General features: G+C 53.5%; 1 protein-coding gene across 4 annotated transcripts in view; it reads right to left on the bottom strand.

The window, feature by feature from the left end:
• Positions 1 to 14,311: 14,311 nt before the first annotated feature.
• Positions 14,312 to 21,939, bottom strand: part of SAFB2 (scaffold attachment factor B2) — a 34,675-nt gene continuing 27,047 nt past the window's right edge. For 2 of the 4 annotated variants that reach the window (XM_026019435.2, XM_026019432.2), the window contains exons 15-22: positions 21,313 to 21,603; positions 20,168 to 20,308; positions 18,595 to 18,657; positions 18,421 to 18,463; positions 17,068 to 17,198; positions 15,214 to 15,326; positions 15,007 to 15,073; positions 14,312 to 14,706 (exon numbers count right to left, since the gene is read on the bottom strand). In XM_026019435.2, coding sequence (XP_025875220.1) covers positions 14,550 to 14,706; positions 15,007 to 15,073; positions 15,214 to 15,326; positions 17,068 to 17,198; positions 18,421 to 18,463; positions 18,595 to 18,657; positions 20,168 to 20,308; positions 21,313 to 21,603 — 1,006 coding nt within the window. In that variant the 3' untranslated portion in view covers positions 14,312 to 14,549. The remainder of the gene's footprint in view (positions 14,707 to 15,006; positions 15,074 to 15,213; positions 15,327 to 17,067; positions 17,199 to 18,420; positions 18,464 to 18,594; positions 18,658 to 20,167; positions 20,309 to 21,312; positions 21,604 to 21,939) is intronic. The other 2 variants (XM_026019433.2, XM_026019434.2) reach the window with 1 other exon arrangement.

Genomic DNA, 21,939 nt, shown 5'->3' with positions numbered 1-21,939 from the left:
GGGGCTTTCACCCCGAGGGAGGTGGGAGCCCTCCAAGGCTGTGGGCAGAGGAGGGAAGCGGCTGAAGTTTATATTTGTTGCTCCTTATTTCCTTCAGGACACATTCAGCAAGCTCCCGCTCTGGGCTGGGCAGTGCTGTGCACGGAGAAATGTCAGTCTAAGGCCACGTCCTCACGGGAGTCCTAGTTGGGGAGGTCAGGTCAGAGAGCAGGACAGGGACACTCCCAGCCTTACATGCTCAAGGCTTGAGAAGTAGGAGATCCCAGGCTGGGAAAGGCCAGTAGGTGGGGATGGCTTCCCAGATGGGTGGGCACCGGAGCTTGGGTTTGGCAGATGAGTAGGAGTTCAACACTCCCACCAAGGGGGCACCTGCCCACGATCACCAGCTCAGCCCAGGGTGTGCCTAATGGGGAAAAGCAGGAATGAAGACTTACTAGTAGCAGCCACGGGAGGTTGTGATCAGGGGATCTCCTTCCACCCCAATTCCTTGCTTGTCCTCTCCCACCCTTTCTTGGGCCCAGCCAGCCTCTCCAGTCACACTTACCCAAGAAGCCTTCCCTGATTGCTGCCTGTTCCTACTCACTGTCATACCTGCCAGAACAGGACTGACCAGTTCTGTGTATCTAGGATTCTTGCTTGACCTCAACGACCCTAAGTCTGTACTTAAAAGCCACTGGGCCCACTGGGAAGTCCTCCTCCTCCTCCTCCTCCTCCTCCTCCTCCTCCTCCTCCTGCTCCAGCACTGGCGGGGAGGGTAGAACAGAGGGAGGGAGGAGGCCAGAGCAGGACGAGAGAGTGGCTCCAATCCTGACCCCGACCCTTGACAGTCCCTGATGAAGGAACCACCCTCCCTAGTCCTCGAGGTCCCCCTCTTGCCAGTGGGATTGTTAGGAGGACAAGTTGCTGCAGGCGAAGCACTTAGAATGTTCCTAAAGTGGAGTCACTCACTAATTGGTGATGCTGAGTAGTCACAGAGAAGTGCAATTTGACTCCACAAAGGAAAGCAGATAAAAACAAACAAAAGGCACTGACACTTTTCTCTCCCATTTTCCAAATGAGTAAACTGAGGCACAGAGGATGAGTGACTTCCCTAAGGATATGCCATGAAAAATGACAGAGCCAGACCCCAGCCATCATCAGATTTCAGATGTGGATTTTAGAAGTGACTAAAAGCCAGGAGCCTGGGTGGCTCAGTTGGTTAAGCATTGGGCCCTTGATGTCATCATCTCAGGTCATGATGTCAGGGTGGTGACAATGAGCCCCGAGTCAGGCTCTGCGCTGAGCATAGAGCCTGCTTAGGATTCTCTCTCTCCTCCACCCCTGCTGGTGCTCCCTCTCTCTCTCTTAAAAAAAAAAAAAAAAGTAACTAAAAGCAAAATAAATTTTAGATGGTTCCCCACCCCCTGACCGAAGCTTCCTCCCCCATAAAAAAAAAAAAAAAGACAGAAACTATAAAACTACTAGAATAAAACATGGGAGTTCAAAATAACAATCCCAGTGTGTTGAAGCATGACATTAAGCCCTAAAGCCTTTAATTAAGAGATTAGTAATTAACTGGGGACAAGTATAAAATTCCTGCACACACACACACACAGATACACAAATGCTAGAAGGTCAATAGACAAAGTTAGGGAAACTTTTTCCAAGACATGCTAGACAAAAAGCTGATTTCCTTAATATGTGAAAAGCTTCCAGAAATCAATAAGGACCAACGACCCAATAGAAAAAGCAGCCAAAAACACATACGGCTTGGGGAAATGGAAATACAAATGTCTCCTAAACACATGAAAGGAGCTTATTCTCACTCATGCTAAGCTAAATATAAAATCAAACCACCGTAAAACACCCTTCTTAAAAACTAAATCCAGCAGGTTGCCTGAGATGAAAAGTTGGGTAATTCACCATGCTGCGGGGCCCCCGTTCTGGGGGAAAGGGCAGTCTCAGGCATCGGGGTTCAGGGTTGTGAAATGGCGTGATCTCTCCGAGAAGAGCTAGTGACACGATAAGCCGGCTGTATCCCTCCCGGGAGGCTATCCACGCGCCCAAGGGTGGACGATGGCGCAAGTGCTGAGCCTCTTGCACGTCATCCCCAGCGAAGTACGAGGCCGAGTGCTTGGAACAGAGTTGGGAAACTAAGGCCCGGGGAGGGGAAGCGCCAGAATGAGGGAGGGCTGGGGTGTACTCTTTCCAGGGCAGGTGCACGGGCTGGTTCTACCTGCAGATCCAGGTCCCGGCCGCCTCCCTTGTCAGCCCAAGGCAGGCCTCGTGCATCACACCCGCTGGTGTCTGGAACGGGTCCGAGCAAGGCCCGGGGACGCCGGGCTTCAGCACACCGAGGCCGAGCCGGCCACGCCGAGCCCGGTGAGTGCTGGGTGCCAGTTCCAATTAATTCGGACTTTCTCATTAAGCGGTTAGGAAAGCCAGGTGGCCGCAGGCGGTCGCCCTCCGCCTGGGCCACAGGATTAGAGGGATCATGGTTTCTGCCTCCAGACACTATATTATCTGTCGCGGGCAATTATGGAGACCCAGGCTGGTGGTGACAAGCTCGGCGAGTCCCTGAGCTCCGGAACCCGGGGAAGCCTCAGAGTCCTGGGATCGCCAACATTGTGGGCGCCTCCGCATGCCGGGCGTTCTGGACTCTCGGGGCATGTCCCCCTCCGAACGTTCTAGAGTCGGAGAGCCAGGGTTTAGGACGGAGAACAGCACATGTCACTTCTGGCCGTCTTGGGACAGAAGGCCCCGCAGGGAATTCGGAGAACGGGCGGGAAGCGGGAAGGGCGGGTGGTCGGGGGGGGGGGGGGGGGGGGGGGGGGGCACCCAACGAGGGGGCCTGTGTCCCACCGACGCCGCAGGCCGTGGGAAGACTGGGCGGGCACCTAGCTTGGCGCTGACCTTGACATCGCAAAACTCTGGAATCACAGACGCTCTCGTGATGCGGAAAAGATTTCTTATCTAGTTTTATCCCCTCGGATCAGAGGTCTCTCGCACCGCAGCGCAGAGGCTGAATCCGGCTTGTTGGGCTGCGTGACCCGCGTGTGAAAAAAGAATTGGCGTGTGAGTGTTTCCAGGTAAGAAGTGGAGCTCCAGGGTGCTTGGGGGGCTCAGTCGGTGAAGCCTCTGCCTTGGGCTCAGGTCATGATCCCGGGGTCCTGGGATCGAGCCCCACGTGGGGGGTCTGCTTCTCCCTCTCCATCTGCCTGCAGCTCCCCTGCTTGTGCTCTCTCTCTCTCCCTCTCTCTCTCTCTCTGTCAAATAAATAAATAAAATCTTTAAAAAAAGAAGAAGTCAGAGCTCCATTGGAGCCTTCATCCACGTAGCGGTTGTGGGCGCTCTGTGGCTGCGACGCAAGTTCTCCACAGTCCCCACCTGCTCCCATTCATGCCTTGACCCCTGAAGGGTGCGCTTGCTCTTACTGGACCCGTGGTAGTACTAACTTTTGTGGTTGTTGTTTTTTTTAATATATTTTAATTATTTATTCATGAGAGAGGCAGAGACACAGGCAGAGGGAGAAGCCAGCTCCCTGCAAGGAGCCCAATGCCAGGTCTCGATCCCAGGACCCCGGGATCACGCGGAGCCAAAGGCAGATGCTCAACCACTGAGCCACCCAGGCGCCCCCGTACTAACTTTTGTATCCCTGTTTTATGACCAAGAAAGTGAGTCCTGGTGGCAGCTGCTTGCTGTTTGCCAAGATCCCCCACTCCGCCCCCAGGAGAGATGGGGGGGGGGGGACCAAAAGGACACTGCCTCCCTGCTTTATCCCACTGGGTCCCTGTCCCCAGTTCTATGCAGTGGGATACTGTTGTTATCCCATTTCTCAGATGAGAATGGCTCAGAGAGGGAAAACCTGTCCCCCAAGCCCCACCAGGAGACAGGGGCAGACCCCCCTGGGACAGGGCAGGAGTGAACTAAGGGGAGCACTTGGGTCCCTCTGGACCTGGGGGGTAAGCAAAAAGGAAAATGTGGTGTAGGGATTGGAATAGCTTTGAGATGGGGATGGAAAGGAGTTCAGATTTTCTACTTAGAGCAATGGGGAGCTATTGGGAGGGTTTGAAGCAAGGGAGTGGCAAGATCTATTTTTTGTTAGAAAAGTCCCTCTGTGCTGAGTCTACCTCACAAGAGAGATACATTGATACTTAGCCAAGAAAGGCCTTGTGTCAGGTGACTCTCTTCATAGCTACTACTTCTGGGGCCCCTGTCCCCCTCCAATGAAATTCCATAAGGAATTCATTGCAAAGTTGTATGGCCAATGAGGGCTCATGGTGGTCCCTGCTGGTAAACTGTGTTACTCAAGTCTATCTCAAGGAGCATCGGGTTCCTTGCAAGGAGCTGGCTTCTCCCTCTGCCTGTATCTCTGCCTCTCTAATGAATAAATAAATAAAATATATATATTAAAAAAAAAAACAGGGGATCCTTGAATGGCTCAGCCATTTCACACCTGCCTTTGGCCCAGGGCGCGATCCTGGAGTCCTGGGATCGAGTCCCATGTCAGGCTCCCGACATGAAGCCTGTTTCTCCCTCTACCTGTGTCTCTGCCTCTCTCTCGCTCTCTCTCTGTGTCTATCATGAATAAATAAATAAATATTTAAAAAAAAAAAAACAACCACAAAAGTTATTGAAAACAAAAATTGAAAAAAAAAATGAAAACAAAAGCTATTTGTCACCGACATGTTCAAGAATGACATTCTTCATATATAAAGAGTCATTAGAAATAAATAAGAATAGAGCAGCCTATGCAAAGAACATGGATGCTATCTTGGATACACAGAAGACATTGGTGGGAAGCTACAATTTAAAAAAAAGGGGGGGGATCCTATGCAAAAAGTGTTTAACCATCCTAGAATTTCCTCACTTTCACAGTTGAGAAAGATACCTGATACCTGATAATATTAGATTTTTTTGAGGATGCAAGACAATGGGTACTCATGTCCATTGCCGGTAGAAGTTAGTACCATCTTTCCAGAAGGCGACATGGCGAGTGAGGTGTATTGAAAGCCTTTGATGATAATAAGCAATTATAATAACTCACCTTTGCTGAGTAACAAATCAGCTTCACTTGTGATGTTTTTCCCCATTTGAACAGAATCCCCCAGGGCAGGGATTCTGGTGTGTTTTATTCACTGCTGGGTCCCTGGCGCCAGGAACAGCGCCTGGATCTGATTTATATACCCGGCACCGTCTCATCTGCTCATTTTCCTATGCGCTAAAATTACAGAACCACTGAGCCAGATTAGACCAAAAGGGAAGTTTGGGTGCAGATAGATACCTGAGCATCCAACTTAGTTAGGTCTCTAAGACCACCATCGAGTCCCCAGCAGTGCGGAGAGGATTCTCAGGGGCTCCCCGCTGACCCACACTTCAATGGATGTGCGTATAATTCTGAGGATTGAGACGATTTCTGACGCTAGCCCTTCGTCTGTGCCAGACAGTGTGCAAAGAGCTTTACCAAACTCAGCTCGATCACTTAATAGCAAAGCTATGACTTAGGTGCTGATGTTAGGCCCATTTCACAGATGAGGAAACTGAGTCCCCGGCGTGGCCCCGGGCAGGGCCTGGCGCATACTAAGTGCTTGGATTTACTACAACCTAAATCTTAGTCAGTGAGTGTGTGAACGCCGGTTCTTGTCTCCACGGGAAGTGTTTCCTCTGGGGCCCTACTGTGGTCCTGCCGTGGCGCCCCAGTAAATGCTTCCTGTTTCGTTTCTTAAATTCCTCGGGGGACTCGAAGCAGAGCTGCCAGGGAAAGTGAGCAGAGCCTGTTTCTGGGGGTGTGGAGACACACGACACAGTCGCCCCTTCTCCCCAGACCCACACGGGGGCACACATGAACACACCCCGAAGACAAACGCAGAGACACCGTAGCTGCTGAGACACACACACACACACACACACACACACACACAGCCCTGGAGACAAAACAAGACCCAGGCAGAGACCTGCTGGCTGCACCCAGTCAAAGCAGACACATAGACACACACATATCCGAGACACATGGGGGGGCCTGCAGTGGAGCGTCTGCCTTCGGCTCAGAGCATGATCCCAGGGTCCTGGGATCGAGTCCCGCATCGGGCTCCCCACATGGAGCCTGCTTCTCCCTCTACCTGTGTCTCTGCCTCTCTGTGTGTCTCCCAGGAATAAGTAAATACAATCTTTAAAACAAAAATGACACACATATATCCTGACCAGATGCAAACACCCCCAAGACAGACAGACAAACAGACACAGGAGAGACACACATGCAACCCGGGGCCCCGGCCTGGTAGGGCGAGGTAGGGAGGCTCTGGACCGCCTGGACCCCAGCCTCAGCCCCACCACCCCGTCTGTCCCATCACCCTGGGGCCCAGGGCCTCCCACTAAAGGGGGGCAGGAGGCGGAGGCAGAGAGAAAGGGACTCGCTGGGCTGCGGGCTGCAGGTGAGGCAGGCGGGGCCCAGGGCCCAGAGCACGGCTCTCGGGCGCCACCCGGCGGGCACGGGGGGCAGGGGGCTCGGCAGCCCCCTCAGCAGGGCACGTGTGCGGGTCTGTGGGTCTCTCTGGGGCCGCATGTGTGCCTGCGTCTCTGAGTCTGTGTCTCTAGCTCTCTGGGTCTCAGCCTCCGTGTCCCCTCTCTGTAAGTCTCTGTCCCTCTCTGCTGCTCTGTGTCTTCTGTGTCTCTCTTTCTTCCCCCCCTCCTCCGCCCCCCTCCCCTCCCCCTACCTCTGGAGCCCCGAGACCTCTTCCTGAGCGCCTCCGATGACCCCGCCCTGCCCACCCCCCTTATCAGCAGGGTCGCCCACCTGCGTCCTGTCCCGCGATGGCATCTTGGCATTTCCTGCGCTGTGGGCTGTGGGTGTGACTCAGTCCGGGTGGGGCACGATGACCTTGTGGGCATCGCTCCCACAGCCTAGACGTTCTGGTCCTTGGGGAGGGGACCTCATGCCCGGAGGCCGACAGGGTCCCCCCTGCCGCGCCGGGTGCCTGAGCCCACCTTGGCTCACCCTTTCCTGGGCTGGCTGATGCGGGCTCCCTGAAGGCGGGAAGTGCTGGCCGCAGGGGTAGAGGATGAGGATTTGGGCGCCCACGCAAGGAAGGGCCTAGAGAGAGAACACCGACGGTCCCCCTCGAAGCCTGCTGAAAACCCCCCGTGAGCCCCTCATCGCCTACAGGCTGACGGCCTATCCCTGGCCAGCCCAAGCCTCAGAGCCCAGTCTGACCCCAAGCCTCCCACGCTTCCACCCACTTGGTTCCTTCAAGGTGCCGCACCCTTTCCTTCCTGGGGTGGGGGATTGGGGGTTGCACATTCTGTTCGCTCTCCAGATGCCCTTCCACTCACCTCCTCCAGGAAGCCAGCCTCTCCCCATCCCTCCAACCTGGAGCCATCCGTTGGGTGCTGAGAGCAGGTGTGTCTCAGTCATGGTCGTGGCTGTGTCCCTGGCATAGAGCCTGGCACACAGCAAGTGTCCGGGAAGCGTGTGCTAGACACGTGAGCACGGGAGAAAAGGCTCAGGGGGTGCTCTTAGGCCCAGATCTTCTGCCTTGCTGGTGACCCCCAGCCGAGTGGCCGGCTTCCTGCTCTGTGCCCTGTTTCCTGGGGACAGGGGCTAAGGGGACATTTTTCTGGGCCGCTGCAGAAATCCGCCCTGCTGGGTCTCATTTCAGCCGCGTGTGTAAATACCCGGTCCGCTGTGGCCAGCGGCGTCCACGCGGGGGGAAGCTTCAGTGCCTTTTACGAGCCTCCTCGTGGGGGCCCAAGGCGAGGTTTCTGTGGCTGGGTATGTGGGGCGCCCGGGCAGTTTCCCAGCTGGTTGGCACAAGGTGGGGAAGACTTTGGGGCCGCGAGGAGCCACCAGGCGCCTTTAACCCTGCAGCGTGTGGCATCCCGAGTCCACAACTGGGCCTCTTGTTTTATTATTTTATTTTATTTTATTTTATTTTATTTTATTTTATTTTATTTTATTTATTTATTTGTTTATTTATTTATTTATTTAAAAGGTTTTATTTATTTATCCATGAGAGACACAGAAAGGCAGAGACCCAGGCAGAGAGAGAGAAGCAGGTCCCTGCAGGGAGCCCGAGGAGGGACTTGATCCCGGGACCCCAGCCAGGATCACGCCCTGAGCTGAAGGCAGACACTCCACCGCTGAGCCGCCCAGGTGTCCCTGGGCCTCTTGTTTTAAAAATTGCTCATGGAACATTAGAGATCACAGCCGGAACTGAAACAGGAGACGGAGCCCACTCCCTTCCCAAGTCCGAAGGACACACTGAATCCTTAGGGGCGAGGGATTTCTGGCAGGGAGGTGCAAGGCCCCGGTGTAGACGTGGGTCGTCTAAAGGATTAAGCACCAACTGTATGCTGAGCGGTGTGCACAGCACCTTCAACGCATCCCCTTGTGTCCTCAGAAAGCACCCAGCCCAGCTGACAAGGGGAAAAGTCAGGGGGGTTCAAGGTGACTCTCTGGCTTAAAGGTCATCCGGCTGGCGAAGGGCAGGGCTGTGATCCCGACCTCCTCACAGGGCTTGGGCTCCAGGGAGTCACCCAACCCTCCTGGAGGTCCCCCTGGCAGGGCCCGCCGTGAGGATACCCCGGAAGCCAACCACATGGCACTTGTCACTGGGCAGGACCCCAGGGGTGACAGGAGGCAAGGCCTGAGTCACAGGGGCAGCAGTTCTGAGTTGGGGGCCCGGGAGCCTACATTTTCACTAGCACCTGCCTCCGCCCCGGGGGACTCTGGCTGGAGGGGTTCCTCTGTCCTTTCCCAGGGCAGCAGCCTTACTCCTGCTTCCGTCCCAACGGGGTTTGCAGGGCTCCCTCCCAATCTCAGGAGGGACTGCCTGCCACTGGTGTTTCCTGAAGGCGCCCCAAGACACGAGGATTTGCGCCAGTCCACACCCCCCACACACACCCCCACCCCCGACAGACACCAAATTAGATTTCCCACCCCCACCCCCAGTTTGAGGGTTGATGCTTTGACATCAGGGAGCCTCCCTCAGCCTGGAGGGCAGCCCCACCCCCACCCCCACCCAGGCTAGCTAATCCCCCGAGGTCGCTAGCCACTCACCCTGGTGGGCCTTTCACAAGCACACTCAGCGACACGGAGCCCACACTGCAGCTGTCTCGCGGCCACTGTCCCCCAGGGCCCGGCCACACCACCACCCTTAATTCACCGGGTCCCACGTCATCGAGCCGAGTACCTTCGGTGTAGTAGGACGCGGTGTGTGCTGTGTCGGCGTTTGCTGTCGGCGGTGACACGGCGGCTGAGCCTGCTGTGGGTTTGCTGTGGGTTCGAGGTCGGGCAGCAACAAGCCTACGGCCCCGGGGCCACCCTGCTGCTCCTGGGCGCTCCTGCCTGTCGGGGAGCGACCTGGGCGCCCCCACCTGCCGCCGGGTACTGCTTTCAACCTTTGCTGGGGCCGCTTCAGTCTCTGATGGCATCAGGGACACAGCAAGCTACCCTGGAGGTCAACTCGAAAGGTCACACACACGGAATAGCGTGGACGGTAACCGTGGAGTCCAGCCTGTTCATTGGTGCCCAGAGGAACCGTCACTTCTCTGGTTCGCAGGGAAGCTGGGACTGAGCACGTCTGGCCTTGGGGATGTCTTCATGGCCACAGGACATGAGTAGGCCCCCCTTCTTTGGCCAGTCTTCACAGCTGTGACCTCCTCCCCCAAAGCAGATTGTGTCATGTCCCAGCGTGATAGGCAAACTAACCCCCCCACCCATCCATGGGTGTCCACATCCCAATCCCTGCTGCCCGTGACAATGATCCCTAACGTGGCAAGATGGACTTTGCCAGATGTTATTGAGCTCCTGGACCCCGGGATGGGAAGAAGATTCTAGATTCCCAGATAGGTCCAATCTGGTCACACACACTTTTTTTTTTTTAGATTCTATTCGTTTGAAAAAAAAAAAAAAAGATTTCATTCATTTGAGAGAGAGAGAGCACAAGCAGGAGGGAGGGGCAGAGGGAAAGGAAGAAGCAGACTCCTCGCCGAGCAGGGAGCCTGATGCGGGGCTCGATCCCAAGATCCTGGGATCATGACCTGGACCGAAGGCAGACGCTTAACCAACCGAGCCACCCAGGTGCCCCATGATCGCACAAATTCTTTTTTTTTTTTTGGTATATTTTTTTATTGGAGTTCGATTTGCCAGCATACAGTGTAACACCCAGTGCTCGTCCCATCAAGTGCTCCCTTCACGCAAATTCTTTTTTTTTTTTTAAGATTTTATTTATTTATTTATTTATTCATGAGAGACACACAGAGAGAGAGAGAGGGGCAGAGACACAGGCAGAGAGAGAAGCAGGCTCCATGCAGGGAGCCTGATGAGGGACTTGATCCCAGGATTCCAGGATCATGCCCTAGGCTGATGGCAGGTGCTAAACCACTGAGCCACCCAGGGATCCCCTTCACATTAATTCTTAAAATTGGAAGCTCTTTACCGCCTGTGGTCAGAGATGGGACTCGAGAAAGATGCGGGGATCTGCAGGTGGGGGAGGGGCCGGAAGCCTGGGAACCTGCAAAGGCAGGGAATTCGATTCCTCCCCTGCAGCCTCCACGAGGATCCAGCCCTGGGGACACTGGATTGTAGGACTTGTGGCCGCCCAAACCGAGAGAGTAAGTTTGTTTTGAGCCTTAAGTTTGTGTAATTTGTTGGGGGCAGCCACAGGATATGCACACACCCCATTATCCTGCAAGTGTCCTGTGAAACGCTCCGATCCTAGAATGAGCGCAGCACTCTGGGGAGGAGGAAATCACTGTCCTGAGGACCCAGCGCCCCACCGAGCAAAAGAGGCTTCCAGCACTCACGGTGGACCTGCCCTGGTCCCCCAACAAATCCTCCCAGGATGAAGAGGGTATCACATCCCTCTGAGAAACAGGAAAGCAGTGGGCTCCAGAGGGGGTGAGTCACTTTACCAAGGACACACAGCTGATGAAAGGGGTGGAACTGAGGTGCGAACCCACCTGGCAGGTGGGAGCCCGAGTCCAAACCCTGGCTCACCATCCTGTGACGGCGCGCCCCAGGGAGAGGTGGTCTTACCTGCGGGGTGGGGAGGCAGGGGGTGTGAACACCATGAGTGTCATTGGGGACCCCGCCCCTCAGCCTGGCAAGTCAGTTTAAAGAGGCACCCTGTCCCTGCTAGCTGACAACTTTTACGGCTGTTATTTTTTTCCTTTTTTTTTTTTTTTTTTTTTTTTTAAATCAAACGGGCTTTTTATAACTTTGTGTTTGAGATTTTCTGACTAGGAGTCACACGCAATTTAAGACTGGCAATCATCATGCAGACTTGGGAATTCCTGCAAAGTGAGAAAATTTAACCTAGCAACTGTTTTGAAATGTAATGAAATCTGTATGAGTACAAAATTTAGCAATTGATGAAGTTGACACATTTTGGTCGATGTGGAGACATTTGATAAGGTATTAATTCTGATTTTGCAGTTTTCTTTATTTTTGGAGCTGAGGATTTCTTCCTTCCTATTCTCCAGGCCTCATGATGTCTTACTGTTTCCCTGTACAGCACAAGGGCCCCAGGACCTTTCCCTGCAGGCCTCCCAGCGCCTGACAACATTAAGCACTTACTGTATGCAAGTAACAGTTCTGAGTTTTTCACGTATTTGACTGATTTCATCTTTACCAAGACCCTTTGTGGTAAATACTATATTGTTTCCTTCCACTGGTTAAGGGAGCCGAGGCAGAGAGGGTCTAACTAACTCCCGAGCCTGTCCTCCCAGCCTCTACCCAGCGCCTCTCATTCCGATGGTATCCTATAGAACCCAGAGTCTTCAAAACAATTTTTTTTAAAAGATTTTTTAGAATCTATTTATTCATGAGCTACACAGAGAGAGGCAGAGACACAGGCAGAGGGAGAAGCAGGCTCCCTGCAGGGAGCTCGATGCAGGACTCGATCCCAGGACCCCGGGATCATGCCCTGAGCCGAAGGTAGATGCTCAACCACTGAGCCAGGCGTCCCTAAAACAAAATTTTAATTATGATAAAATACATGTAAAATATAACCATTTCTAACTATGCAGCTCAGTGGCATGAAGCACACTCACCCCGCCATGCATCCACCCCATCTGTCTCCAGAACCTTCCATCTCGGGCGGCCCGGATGGCTCAGTGGTTTAGCGCTGCCTTCAGCCCAGGGCATGATCCTGGAGACCTGGGATCGAGTTCCACATGGGGCTCCCTGCATGGAGCCTGCTTCTCCCTCTGCCTGCGTCTCTGCCTCTCTTTCTCTGTGTCTCTCATGAATAAATAAAATCTTTAAAAATAAAAAACAAAACAGAACCTTCCATCTTCCCATGCAGAGACCCTGTCCCCAGGAAGCACAGACTCCCTGCCCCCTGCTCCACCCCTGGCTCAACCATCTCCTGTCTCTGTGGGTGGGACTCCTCTGGGGATCTCCTTGGACTGGGGTCATGCAGGAGGTGACCTTCTGGGTCTGGGTCCCCTCCCTGAGCCTAGTGTCCTCAGGGTCTGTCCATGTCAGGGCAGGTGTTTAGTGTATGGACAGACAACACTATTTATCTGCACCACCATACACCATTAAGATGGTTGTTATAGGGCAGCCTCCGTCAACCATTAAGATGGTTGTTATAGGGCAGCGTCCTTCAGCCCAGGGTGTGATCCTGGCAAGATTCCTATGTTGAGGTGCTGGTCCCAGGACCTCAGAGGTGGCTGTATTTGAGGCAAGGCCTTTCCACAGGCGTTTAAGTTAAAATGAGGTCATTCGGGTGGGCCCCAACCCACATGACCAGTGTACTTACAGAAAGGGGAAATGTGGCCACAGACATGCACATAGGGAGGCTCGGTGACGGAGGCAGAGCCCAAGGTGATGCGTCAACAAGCCAAAGGATGCCACCACAGATTGTCAGTGATCCCCCAAAGCTGGGAGAACATGGAACAGATTGTTACAGCCTCGGAAGGAAACTTGCCCCAGGCTTTTGGCCTCCAGGACCCTGAGAGCATAAATTTGTTCCCAGTACTGTATTACGGCAGCCCCAGCAAACGGATTTTATGTACCTATAGTAAAACAGGCCCAGCTGTCAGGAAGGGGCTGTTCTCACACCCACAGGCTGCCCAAAGCTCAGTCTCACTCCTGGACGTCACTCCACCTCCTGGAGGGTGATCCTTCCACTGCAGCTAGGTGACAAGATCTCAAAACGGGTCTCACCCACACCCCGGGCCCAGCACGGCCTTTATCACCAAACATGGTTAAGCCCAAACCCCGATTTCTAGACTCTGGCTTGCGGAGAAGAGACAGGCCCCGTGCAGGAGGAAACATGGAGATGACATCCTGTCAACCTGTCATTGGGAAATGACTCTGAAAGCCCCTGTGGTGGGGGAAGCTCATGAGGTATTTACTCACTGCAATTCAAAGAGGACACCAAGGGCCAGAGCCGACCTGCCTTTAATGCTCCAGCTTCCACGGCAAGCTGGGTAGGATTTTCAGATTGCTCTTTTAAAACTAAACACCCCAGCGGGAACACAGGCTACTCTGGGAGAATTGGCAATTGTTCGGTAGCCTGTGGGGTGGTTGTCCTAGTTATGGAGGGAGGGAATCCAGGTTCCCAGCAGGGGACACTGGGGGATTAACTCTCACTACTCCGGATCAGGGCCAGGACTTGTGGGACACGGGCCCTCTTGCTTGTCCCCAGGCCTACCCCATTCATGGAGGTGGGGGGGGGGCATGCTTGATCCTTGGGACGCCCCAAGGTGGCTGCGGTCACCCAAGCTCCCTGTTGGCAGCTCAGCTGTTCTCTGGGAGAAGCACCTTGCTGTGGTGCCATACTAGAGGAGTCTGAATAGAGGGCTCAAGTGCAGCACTTAGGGCCAGCCGGGTGCCTTGTCTGGCAGTCTTTAATGAAGAAAATTAGAATCCTTTATAATCACAAAAGAGGAAATTACATGTATTAATTTGCATTTCCAGGGAAACAGGTGGGTCAGGCACCACCCGTCCTGTACCAAGCAGCACCTGCCCTTAGCCAGACCCCCAAACCCTGCACACCATCACTGGACGTCCCCCACCCCAGGCACACCAGCAAAGGGGTGAAGCAACTGGTCTGAGGCCCCCACGATGCACACTCCCCTGCCCCAATAAAGAATTCCTAATTTGGATCCCAGCTCTGCCACCTACTGCCAAGCCCTGTGACCTTGGGCAGGTGACTGGCACTCAGGCACTCATTTCCTCATCCTCGTAAGAAGGGGAATGTGTGGGGTGGTTGGTGGTTGGGAGGACTCGCTCACATGGGCTTACAGCCTCTACCCAAGATGCACCAGGTGCTGCTGGCATGGGTACTGCTCTCTGCTCTGGAATCACTGCGACACACACGAATGCGAACCATAAATTTTTATTAATGGAAAATGGAATGCCTCGTTAACAGAAATCTTGTCTTAAAAATGGCAGAGAACACGTTTATTTAAAAAAAAAAAAAGTGAATTCACATTGTATTGAGCTACAACATGGTGGCAGGATTTGCTTTTGTTTCTTAAAAGGTTCCATAAGTTCAAGGTAACTCTGGCTGAGATTCAACAGTGCATCTTCCTACCTGGACACTCGGAGTGAGTGGGGTTTAGTAGCGGCGGGTGAAGTGGGGGTACGGGTGGGGGTGTGGGTGTGGGTGCGGGACTCTGCTGCCCCGGTCCTGGCCGGCCAGTCCTCCACCTTCCAGTCCGCCACCGGGCACCATGTGACCCTGGGAATGCCCACCTTGTGCAAAGCCGCCTCGCCTAGGAACAAAGGCACATGTTTTGTCCCCTTGAAGTGCTTTAAGTTTTCCTCCTTATGTGGTGCAGCATGTGGCTCTGCAGCCTTTAGAGCCCGTTTGGCTTTTTCCAGGTGAGAAAAATCATAATCACAGACTGCATTCCGGGTAATTGAGGAGTGCAACTTGCAGAAGCTGCCAAGAGCCACTTTGGGGGCTCGTTTTCAAAACATTCAACCCAGCAAGTTGATCAAACATGCAAAAAGGGGGAGAGGAAATGAGGGGCAGGAGCAAATTAATTTTATCCAAAGACAAAACTTCTTACCCCGACATCCCGCCCCGATTTGCCAGGTGTCCTGGCCCCGAGGGCCCAGACAGGCCCCTCTCACCACCTAGAAGAGAAGAAAAGGGTTGCACACACTCCCTTTTTGGAAGTTCCTGGAAACCTCTGTGACTGTGGAGGGATCGGCCCCTGGAATCTCTTGGAAATGTGTGGCCTTCCTTTAACTTGTGGGTGCGAGTCGGCCCGTACCTTGCCACCGCGCGTGCTCCCGGCCCGCCGTGCCTGTGTCCACTGAGCCTGGCCATGCGCGCTCCTGATGCTCCTCTAGCCTCTGACTATGCTCTGTCCAGTCACGTCCACCCCTTCGTCAAAACAAAAAGCAGATACGTAAGTGTCCTGGTGTGTCTCTACAGTGAGGCCGTGGCACAGCTGATCCTGCCCCAGGTCGAGGGCTTCTGGGAGAAGACGGAGAGAATGAGGACAGATATGCCCCCAAAGACACACAGGAGGCCAGCAAGCACAGGAGCAGCTCAGCACAGCCACATGTGTCAGGTGGGGAGACCCCTCTCAAGACGCACGCGGCTGACCCATGGCAGACTGACAAGACGGTTTAGCGATGTTGATGTGGACAAACAGGGATCCTCACACGTGGCCGGTGAGAATGCAAAACAATACAGCACAGTGACCAGGGGACCCAGCAAGTCCACCCTCACTTATCCACACAAGGGAATGGGAAATGTGTTCACGGGAAAACCTGCGCACGAACATTCTTAGCACAACTCTGTGACAGCCCCAAAGTGGAAACAACCCCTGTTGTCCACCAGCTGATGGAGAAACAAGACATGGCCTCTCCACATGTGCACATTACTGAGCTATAAAAAGGAATGCAGCTCTGACACGTGAGCACGTGGATGCATCTTGCAAACACGATGCTGAGTAGCTGGACACAAGAGGCCACATAATGTGATTTCATTTGTGTGCAATGCCCAGAACAGGCAGAGAGTGGGTCAGCGGTGCCAGGGGTCGGGAGAGGCAGATAGGGGAGCAACTGCTAAAAGGGGCTTCTTTTGGGGTGATAACAATGTCCTACAATGGATGACAGTGATGAATATATAGCTCTGAACAAACTACAAGCCATCGAATGGCACACTTCAAATGGGTGAACTCTACGGCACGTGAATATGGCTTGAAAAAGTTGTTTAAAAGTAAAAGTTAGAGAGAAACTCCAGGTACACAAATCCAAACCGGGTTTCAACACATGGGCACCAGTAGCCACCAGCGGGGACCAGGAAAGCTGTCCAGGCTGAGTCTGGAACGGCCAGCACACCAGCTGCCAGGCTGACCAGTGCTCCGAGGCCTGGGACCAGAGGCCCATCAGAGCCCTCCAACACATGTCCTCCAGGACAAATGCACGACTGCCTGGCCCTGGGTGACAGCCGCCCAGCCGGACGGTGACAGGGCTCAGGGCTATCTTTTGTCCTCAGATGTGTTCTCCTGGTTATATTTCCCACAGATATTTAAGGCAAAATGGACTAAATGGTATGCAAGAACCGAGTGCAAAGTAGGCCCCTCTGGAAAGGCGGCTTTACATTCACGTCTCTGAGTGGTGCTTCTTCGCTCCACACCTGAAAACCCACTTAGGAGGTAGAACCTTCTGATGTGCACCACACCCACCTTAAATACGCCTAAAAGTTGGGGATCCCTGGGTGGCGCAGCAGTTTGGCGCCTGCCTTTGGCCCAGGGCGCGATCCTGGAGACCCGGGATCGAGTCCCACATCGGGCTCCCGGTGCATGGAGCCTGCTTCTCCCTCTGCCTGTGTCTCTGCCTCTCTCTCTCTCTCTCTGTGACTATCATAAATAAATAATAATAAAAAAAATAAAAATAAAATAAAACTGATAACTTAGCTTCAATTGTACAAAAAAGTTCTTTAAAAAAAAAAAAAAAAAAAACGCCTAAAAGTGACTAGGGAAAAGGGGAGGGTGCATAAAGCTTCTCTAGGTCCCCAAGGCAAGTGTAAGAAAGGCTCTAGGGCAGTCTCCTTCAGCAGGCAGGGGCTGTGTCAGGCAAATGAGCAAGGTGCACACAGCCGGGCCGCTGCTAACCTGGGTGGAGGAGGCGGCCCCCGGCCCTCACTCATCCTCTTGTCGGAGGCGTAGCCCCCCCAGCCATCCCGGGAGTCCCGGCTGTGGCGCTCTGGCAGTCCTCCATGGCCATGGCGGTCGTCTGAGTAGTGCTGGAAGGCACAAGAGACAGGGTGACTCTAGCCACGTCACTCTGGGACAGGCAGTGAACCTGCTGCAGCCGGCCAGAGTGTGGCTCCAAGAGGACCTGCCCAGGCCCCTTCTGGCCCTCACCTCGCCAGGTGCGCTCTCCCAATCCTGACAACGCCATACGAACCCTAGCAGCGACCCTTGCTTCCTGATCCCCTCCTTGTTTTAAGTACTCTTGAGCACCCCTAAAGCTCCATCTCTGGCACCACCACCAAGTGCCAGTGGAGGCCTCTCTGGCCTGTGAGCATGAAGAGCCCCTCACTTTATTGCGCTTGACAGCTCTGAAGGGTCCTCTGAGAGGAGTCACTGAGCGTCTTCACTGGAAGAATAGGACACCTCCTCCTTGCTGAGGATAGGAGGGTCCCTTACACACCCCCTGGGGCGGTCAGCGCCTGCTGATCCCCTTAAGCATCATTCTCTGGAGGCAGCACAGGCCTCTTTATGGGACACTGGAGGCAGTACTGCAGGTGGGAGTCATTCTGTGCCCCTGGCCAACCAATCCTGTGCTCAAGGACCCGGCACATCTTCTTACCAAGACAGAATTCTATCACATTCCCTCAAGAAATACACCACTGGGGACGCCTGGGTGGCTCAGCAGTTGAACATCTGCCTTTGGCTCAGGGCATGATCCCGGAGTTCTGGGATCAAGTCCCACATCGCACTCCCTGCAGGAAGCCTGCTTCTCCCTCTGTCTCTGTCTCTCTCTGTGTGTCTTTCATGAACAAATAAATAAAATCTTAAAAAAAAAAGAAATACACCACTGTTTTAAAAGGCCAGGATTCTGATGCCCACTCCCTACCTTTCTCCTGGAGCCTCCCCTTTGCTCTGAGCATCCCTCATAGGGCGCCTGCAGAGTACCAGAGACATAAGGAGCCCCCCTCCCCAATATGGGCAAAACATCTAACAGGCTAAGCCCCCAAGTGGGGTATCATGGGGCATATTCACATACCAAGGTACCAAGACTCAAAAGACAATCTAAGGAAGCGGGCAACGCTGAGATACTTGCAGTTTCTACTGAATGCAATTAAACAAAAATTCTACATATTTGAAAGACACAAAGACTCACCAATCAGAAAACAATGATGTATACTTCCACTCACCGGGCAGAATGGACACTTCCAAAAAACCCCGCCCACCCCAACAGAAGTAGGTGTGCCCCACGCTTGGGCTCTGGGTTTTACTTACTTGCCCATCTCGCTCTCCCATCACTGACCTTGAACCTTCCCTCCTGCAAAAGGGAAATATCTCATTCCAATGGCAGCTGACGGCACCAGACAACATTACAACAGGCCACACACAAGAGTTCCACAATTGGGGTACTTATGCTATTTCACCCAGTAAGAACTGTAATTTACTGGCCTGTGGAAAAAAGCTGGCTTGCATCTAAAGCCTTCTCTCTGAGGGTTGGAGTGAAGCTGGATCCTAAGAAGGTGGGAATAAAGATTTTACTGAACTAAAATCCCTTGGAGTGATCTCAGAGGTAGAGACCCGCACCAGGAAGCCAATGCCTAATTGATCTATGGCCTGGTGACAAAATCCAGGGTCTGCCAGGGAAGACTTAGAGGGTTCCTAACCTCTGGTTTAACCCAACACATGACTCACACCAAATCAAACCACCTCTAGCCACCATTCATTAAATGAGTGGCTGCTCAGCCCATCTCTCCCTTCCTTACAGAAGAGCTAACGAACAGTGAAATGGCTCAGGAATATGCAACCCAGGGGAGCATGATGAGAAACCCAGATGGCAAACTCTTAAACTAGAAAATTGAGGGCTGCCTTTCTAATAAGCTATACAGATACATATTTCCTCTTTTAAAAAGACATTGGCCAAAAAAAAAAAAAAGAAAAAAAGACATTGGCAAGAAAAAAAATGAAAAATAGGGCAGCCCCGGTGGCACAGCGGTTTAGCGCCGCCTACAGCCCGGAGCGTGATCCTGGAGACCCTGGATAGAGTCCCACATCAGGCTCTCTGTATGATGCCTGCTTCTCCCTCTGCCTGTGTCTCTGCTTCTCTCTGTCTCTATGAATAAATAAAATCTTTAAAAAAAATGAAAAATAAAAAATTGGGACGCCTGGGTGGCTCAGCAGTTGAGCATCTGCCTTCAGCCCGGGGCATGATCCTGGAGTCCTGGGATCGAGTCTCACATTGGGCTTCCTGCATGGAGCCTGCTTCTCTCTCTGCTTGTGTCTCTGTCTCTGTCTCTCTCTCTCTGTGTCTCTCTCATGAATAAATAAAATCTTAAAATAAATAAATAAATAAATACATCCCCCCCCCCCCCCCCCCGACCCCAAAAGGGCCTGGCTAAAAAAAAAAACCTCAAACCTTCAAAACACCAAGCCAGTGAGCCTAATAGTAACTTTCCCGAGTGCTACGGTCTATTTTCCCTGGTGTGCTGGTACAGAAACTTATGTTGGTCAGTGAACCCCCTGGACATGGACTCTGGCCCGCTCTGCCTGCAGAGGATCACACCCCTTTTCTAAATGGCCTCCTCTCCGTATAAACAAGGAGGCTGGGCATGCCCTTCTCGAAACCCTCTGCTTCCCAAGGGGCTTGTGCTAGTGGAGGGATAAGGTGGAAGAAGCATGGCTGGAAGAGAGCCCTGGGGAGCTGTAAGGCCCACAGTGTGGGCCCTAGAGAGCTGAGCAGGGGGCTGCTGAGACTCAGGAATCACCCCTAAGCCCCCACTCATCTGTGAAGAGGGCAGTGCGTTGAACGGAGTTGAGGGCCCTCCCGCCCCACAAGATGAGGATGTCCCGAGTCCAACATCCTGGTCAATCAAGGCCGTGAGCTTCTAAATCCCACATGCAGTGGGTCAGCCAGACACTGGGAGCCTCACAAGTAGATCAGACGTCAGAGAACAGATGGGAGATCTATCCCTGCATCAGGCTGAGGTCGCTTCATCCATGGCTGCAGGACACGATGGGTGCTGACCTGTCAGCCACATGATCCTGGTACTGGCCCCGGTCTCGATGGTCAAAGTCATGGAAGCGGTGATCAGGCCGAGGGAAGTCTGGGCGGTATCTGTCCTCCATCGCCACACGCTTGCCTTCTGGCCAATAAGCATCATCTCGCCTATTTTTTATTTTCAAAAGGACGTGAATTTCATTTATGACAGAAAATGAGAAAAAAAGGAAAGGAAGTAGAAGTGGAAGTGGGGAGGGGAGCTCTCTCCAGACCCAGTATCATTTAAAATGTCCTGCAGGGCTAATCTCTAAACATTCAATCATTACTGCTTTGATTTGATAAATTAAAATCCCCCAAACTGCCAAGAGGCACGCCGGTATTCTCATCTGACAGTCCTGAAAGGAGGGCTGCTGGGAGCTAATTGTATCACAAGGCTGTTAATACCTTGATCCCTGCATGAGCCCAGATTCAAGTGAAATGAAATATTTGATTCCTCTGGAATGCCATTCCGAGCTGCCACATTTCCACCTTCCTGTCTTCTACGGTAACCTGAACCTCCCTCTGAGTTTTTTGCAAAAGCAAAGGGAATTAGATTGGGTGATAGTGAACTACATACAGCTCAGGATGGCATCTAATTATCTTCTTCCTGATTTTTTACCAGAACACTGGGCTCATGGGTGGTGGGGTGATGGGTGACCGTCAATTAAACAGCTCAGAGGGGCTGGAGACCAATAAACCTACTTTGTGGACAGGAAGGCAATTTCCTTTTCTACACTGCAATTCTGTGCCTCTCCCTCTACCAGGCAGACTGGCGGCTGTGGTGCCCACGGGCCTAACTATGGGCTTGGCAGGCCCCATGACAGGTACCTGGCAGGCAGTCATGCTCCACCAGGAACCACAGTGTGAATAATGGAGCAGCCTAAGCAAGAGGACCACAAACTGCTCAGCGAGTGGCAACTAACAAGATTCTCTGCAGCATGACTCAGGGACAAGGCTGTGGAGCCCCCAGATGGAGAAACTGCATAAACTTCAGGTGGTGGCAACTGTTGAGTCCCATACAGGAGGCATTAGATTCGGCCTGTCAACGTCCCCAGCTCCCCAGGGAAGGACGGGGCAGAGCAATTAGGCAACTGAAGCGGCATGACTTCCACGACCTTGGACCGGGTCCTTACCGCCCATCGTCATATGGCCTCCGCAGCACCGGCCGCCGCTCCTGCTCATAGCGCAGCTGCTCCTGCTGGCGCCGCAGCTCCTCGCGCTCACGGTGGATGCGCTCCTGCTCCTTGCGGCGCTCCCGCTCCACACGCATGCGCTCGCGCTCCAGCCGCTCCCGCTCCATGCGCTCCCGCTCTAGGCGCTGCCGCTGGCACTCAAGCTGCAGGCGTTCCCGCTGCAGGCGCGCCTTCTCCTTCCGCTCGTGGAAGGCCTCCAGGCGCTGTTCCCGCTCCCGCTGCTCGCGCTCCCTGTGGGAACACGGGAAGGCCTCCCTGACTTCTCCATGCTGGCACTAGGCACCTGGGCATTGTCCTCCCAATGGGTCAGGGCTGGGGCCGCTGCACTTGCCTTGCCCCTGAACCCCCACCTCCAGACTCTGCAGGGGTAAGCAGGGAGATGGGGGGGCATGGGTCAGGAGACACAGCCTGGGGTCTGGGGGGCCAGAACTTGGCTCAGAGGCACCAAAGTGAAGCCACACGTTAATGGGGAGAGAAGTTAGAGAAGCCAAGGGTAACTGCTACTACTAACACAGAGAAAACCCCGGAGGAATGCTGGCATAATGTAGTGTGATGGGCCTTCTTTCT

Source organism: Vulpes vulpes, chromosome 9 (assembly GCF_048418805.1).
Source record: "Vulpes vulpes isolate BD-2025 chromosome 9, VulVul3, whole genome shotgun sequence".
In the NCBI taxonomy this organism is placed as follows: Eukaryota; Metazoa; Chordata; class Mammalia; order Carnivora; family Canidae; genus Vulpes; species Vulpes vulpes.
The sequence above is the reverse complement of the archived record's forward strand: the minus strand, read 5'-3'. Positions and strand labels throughout refer to the sequence as shown.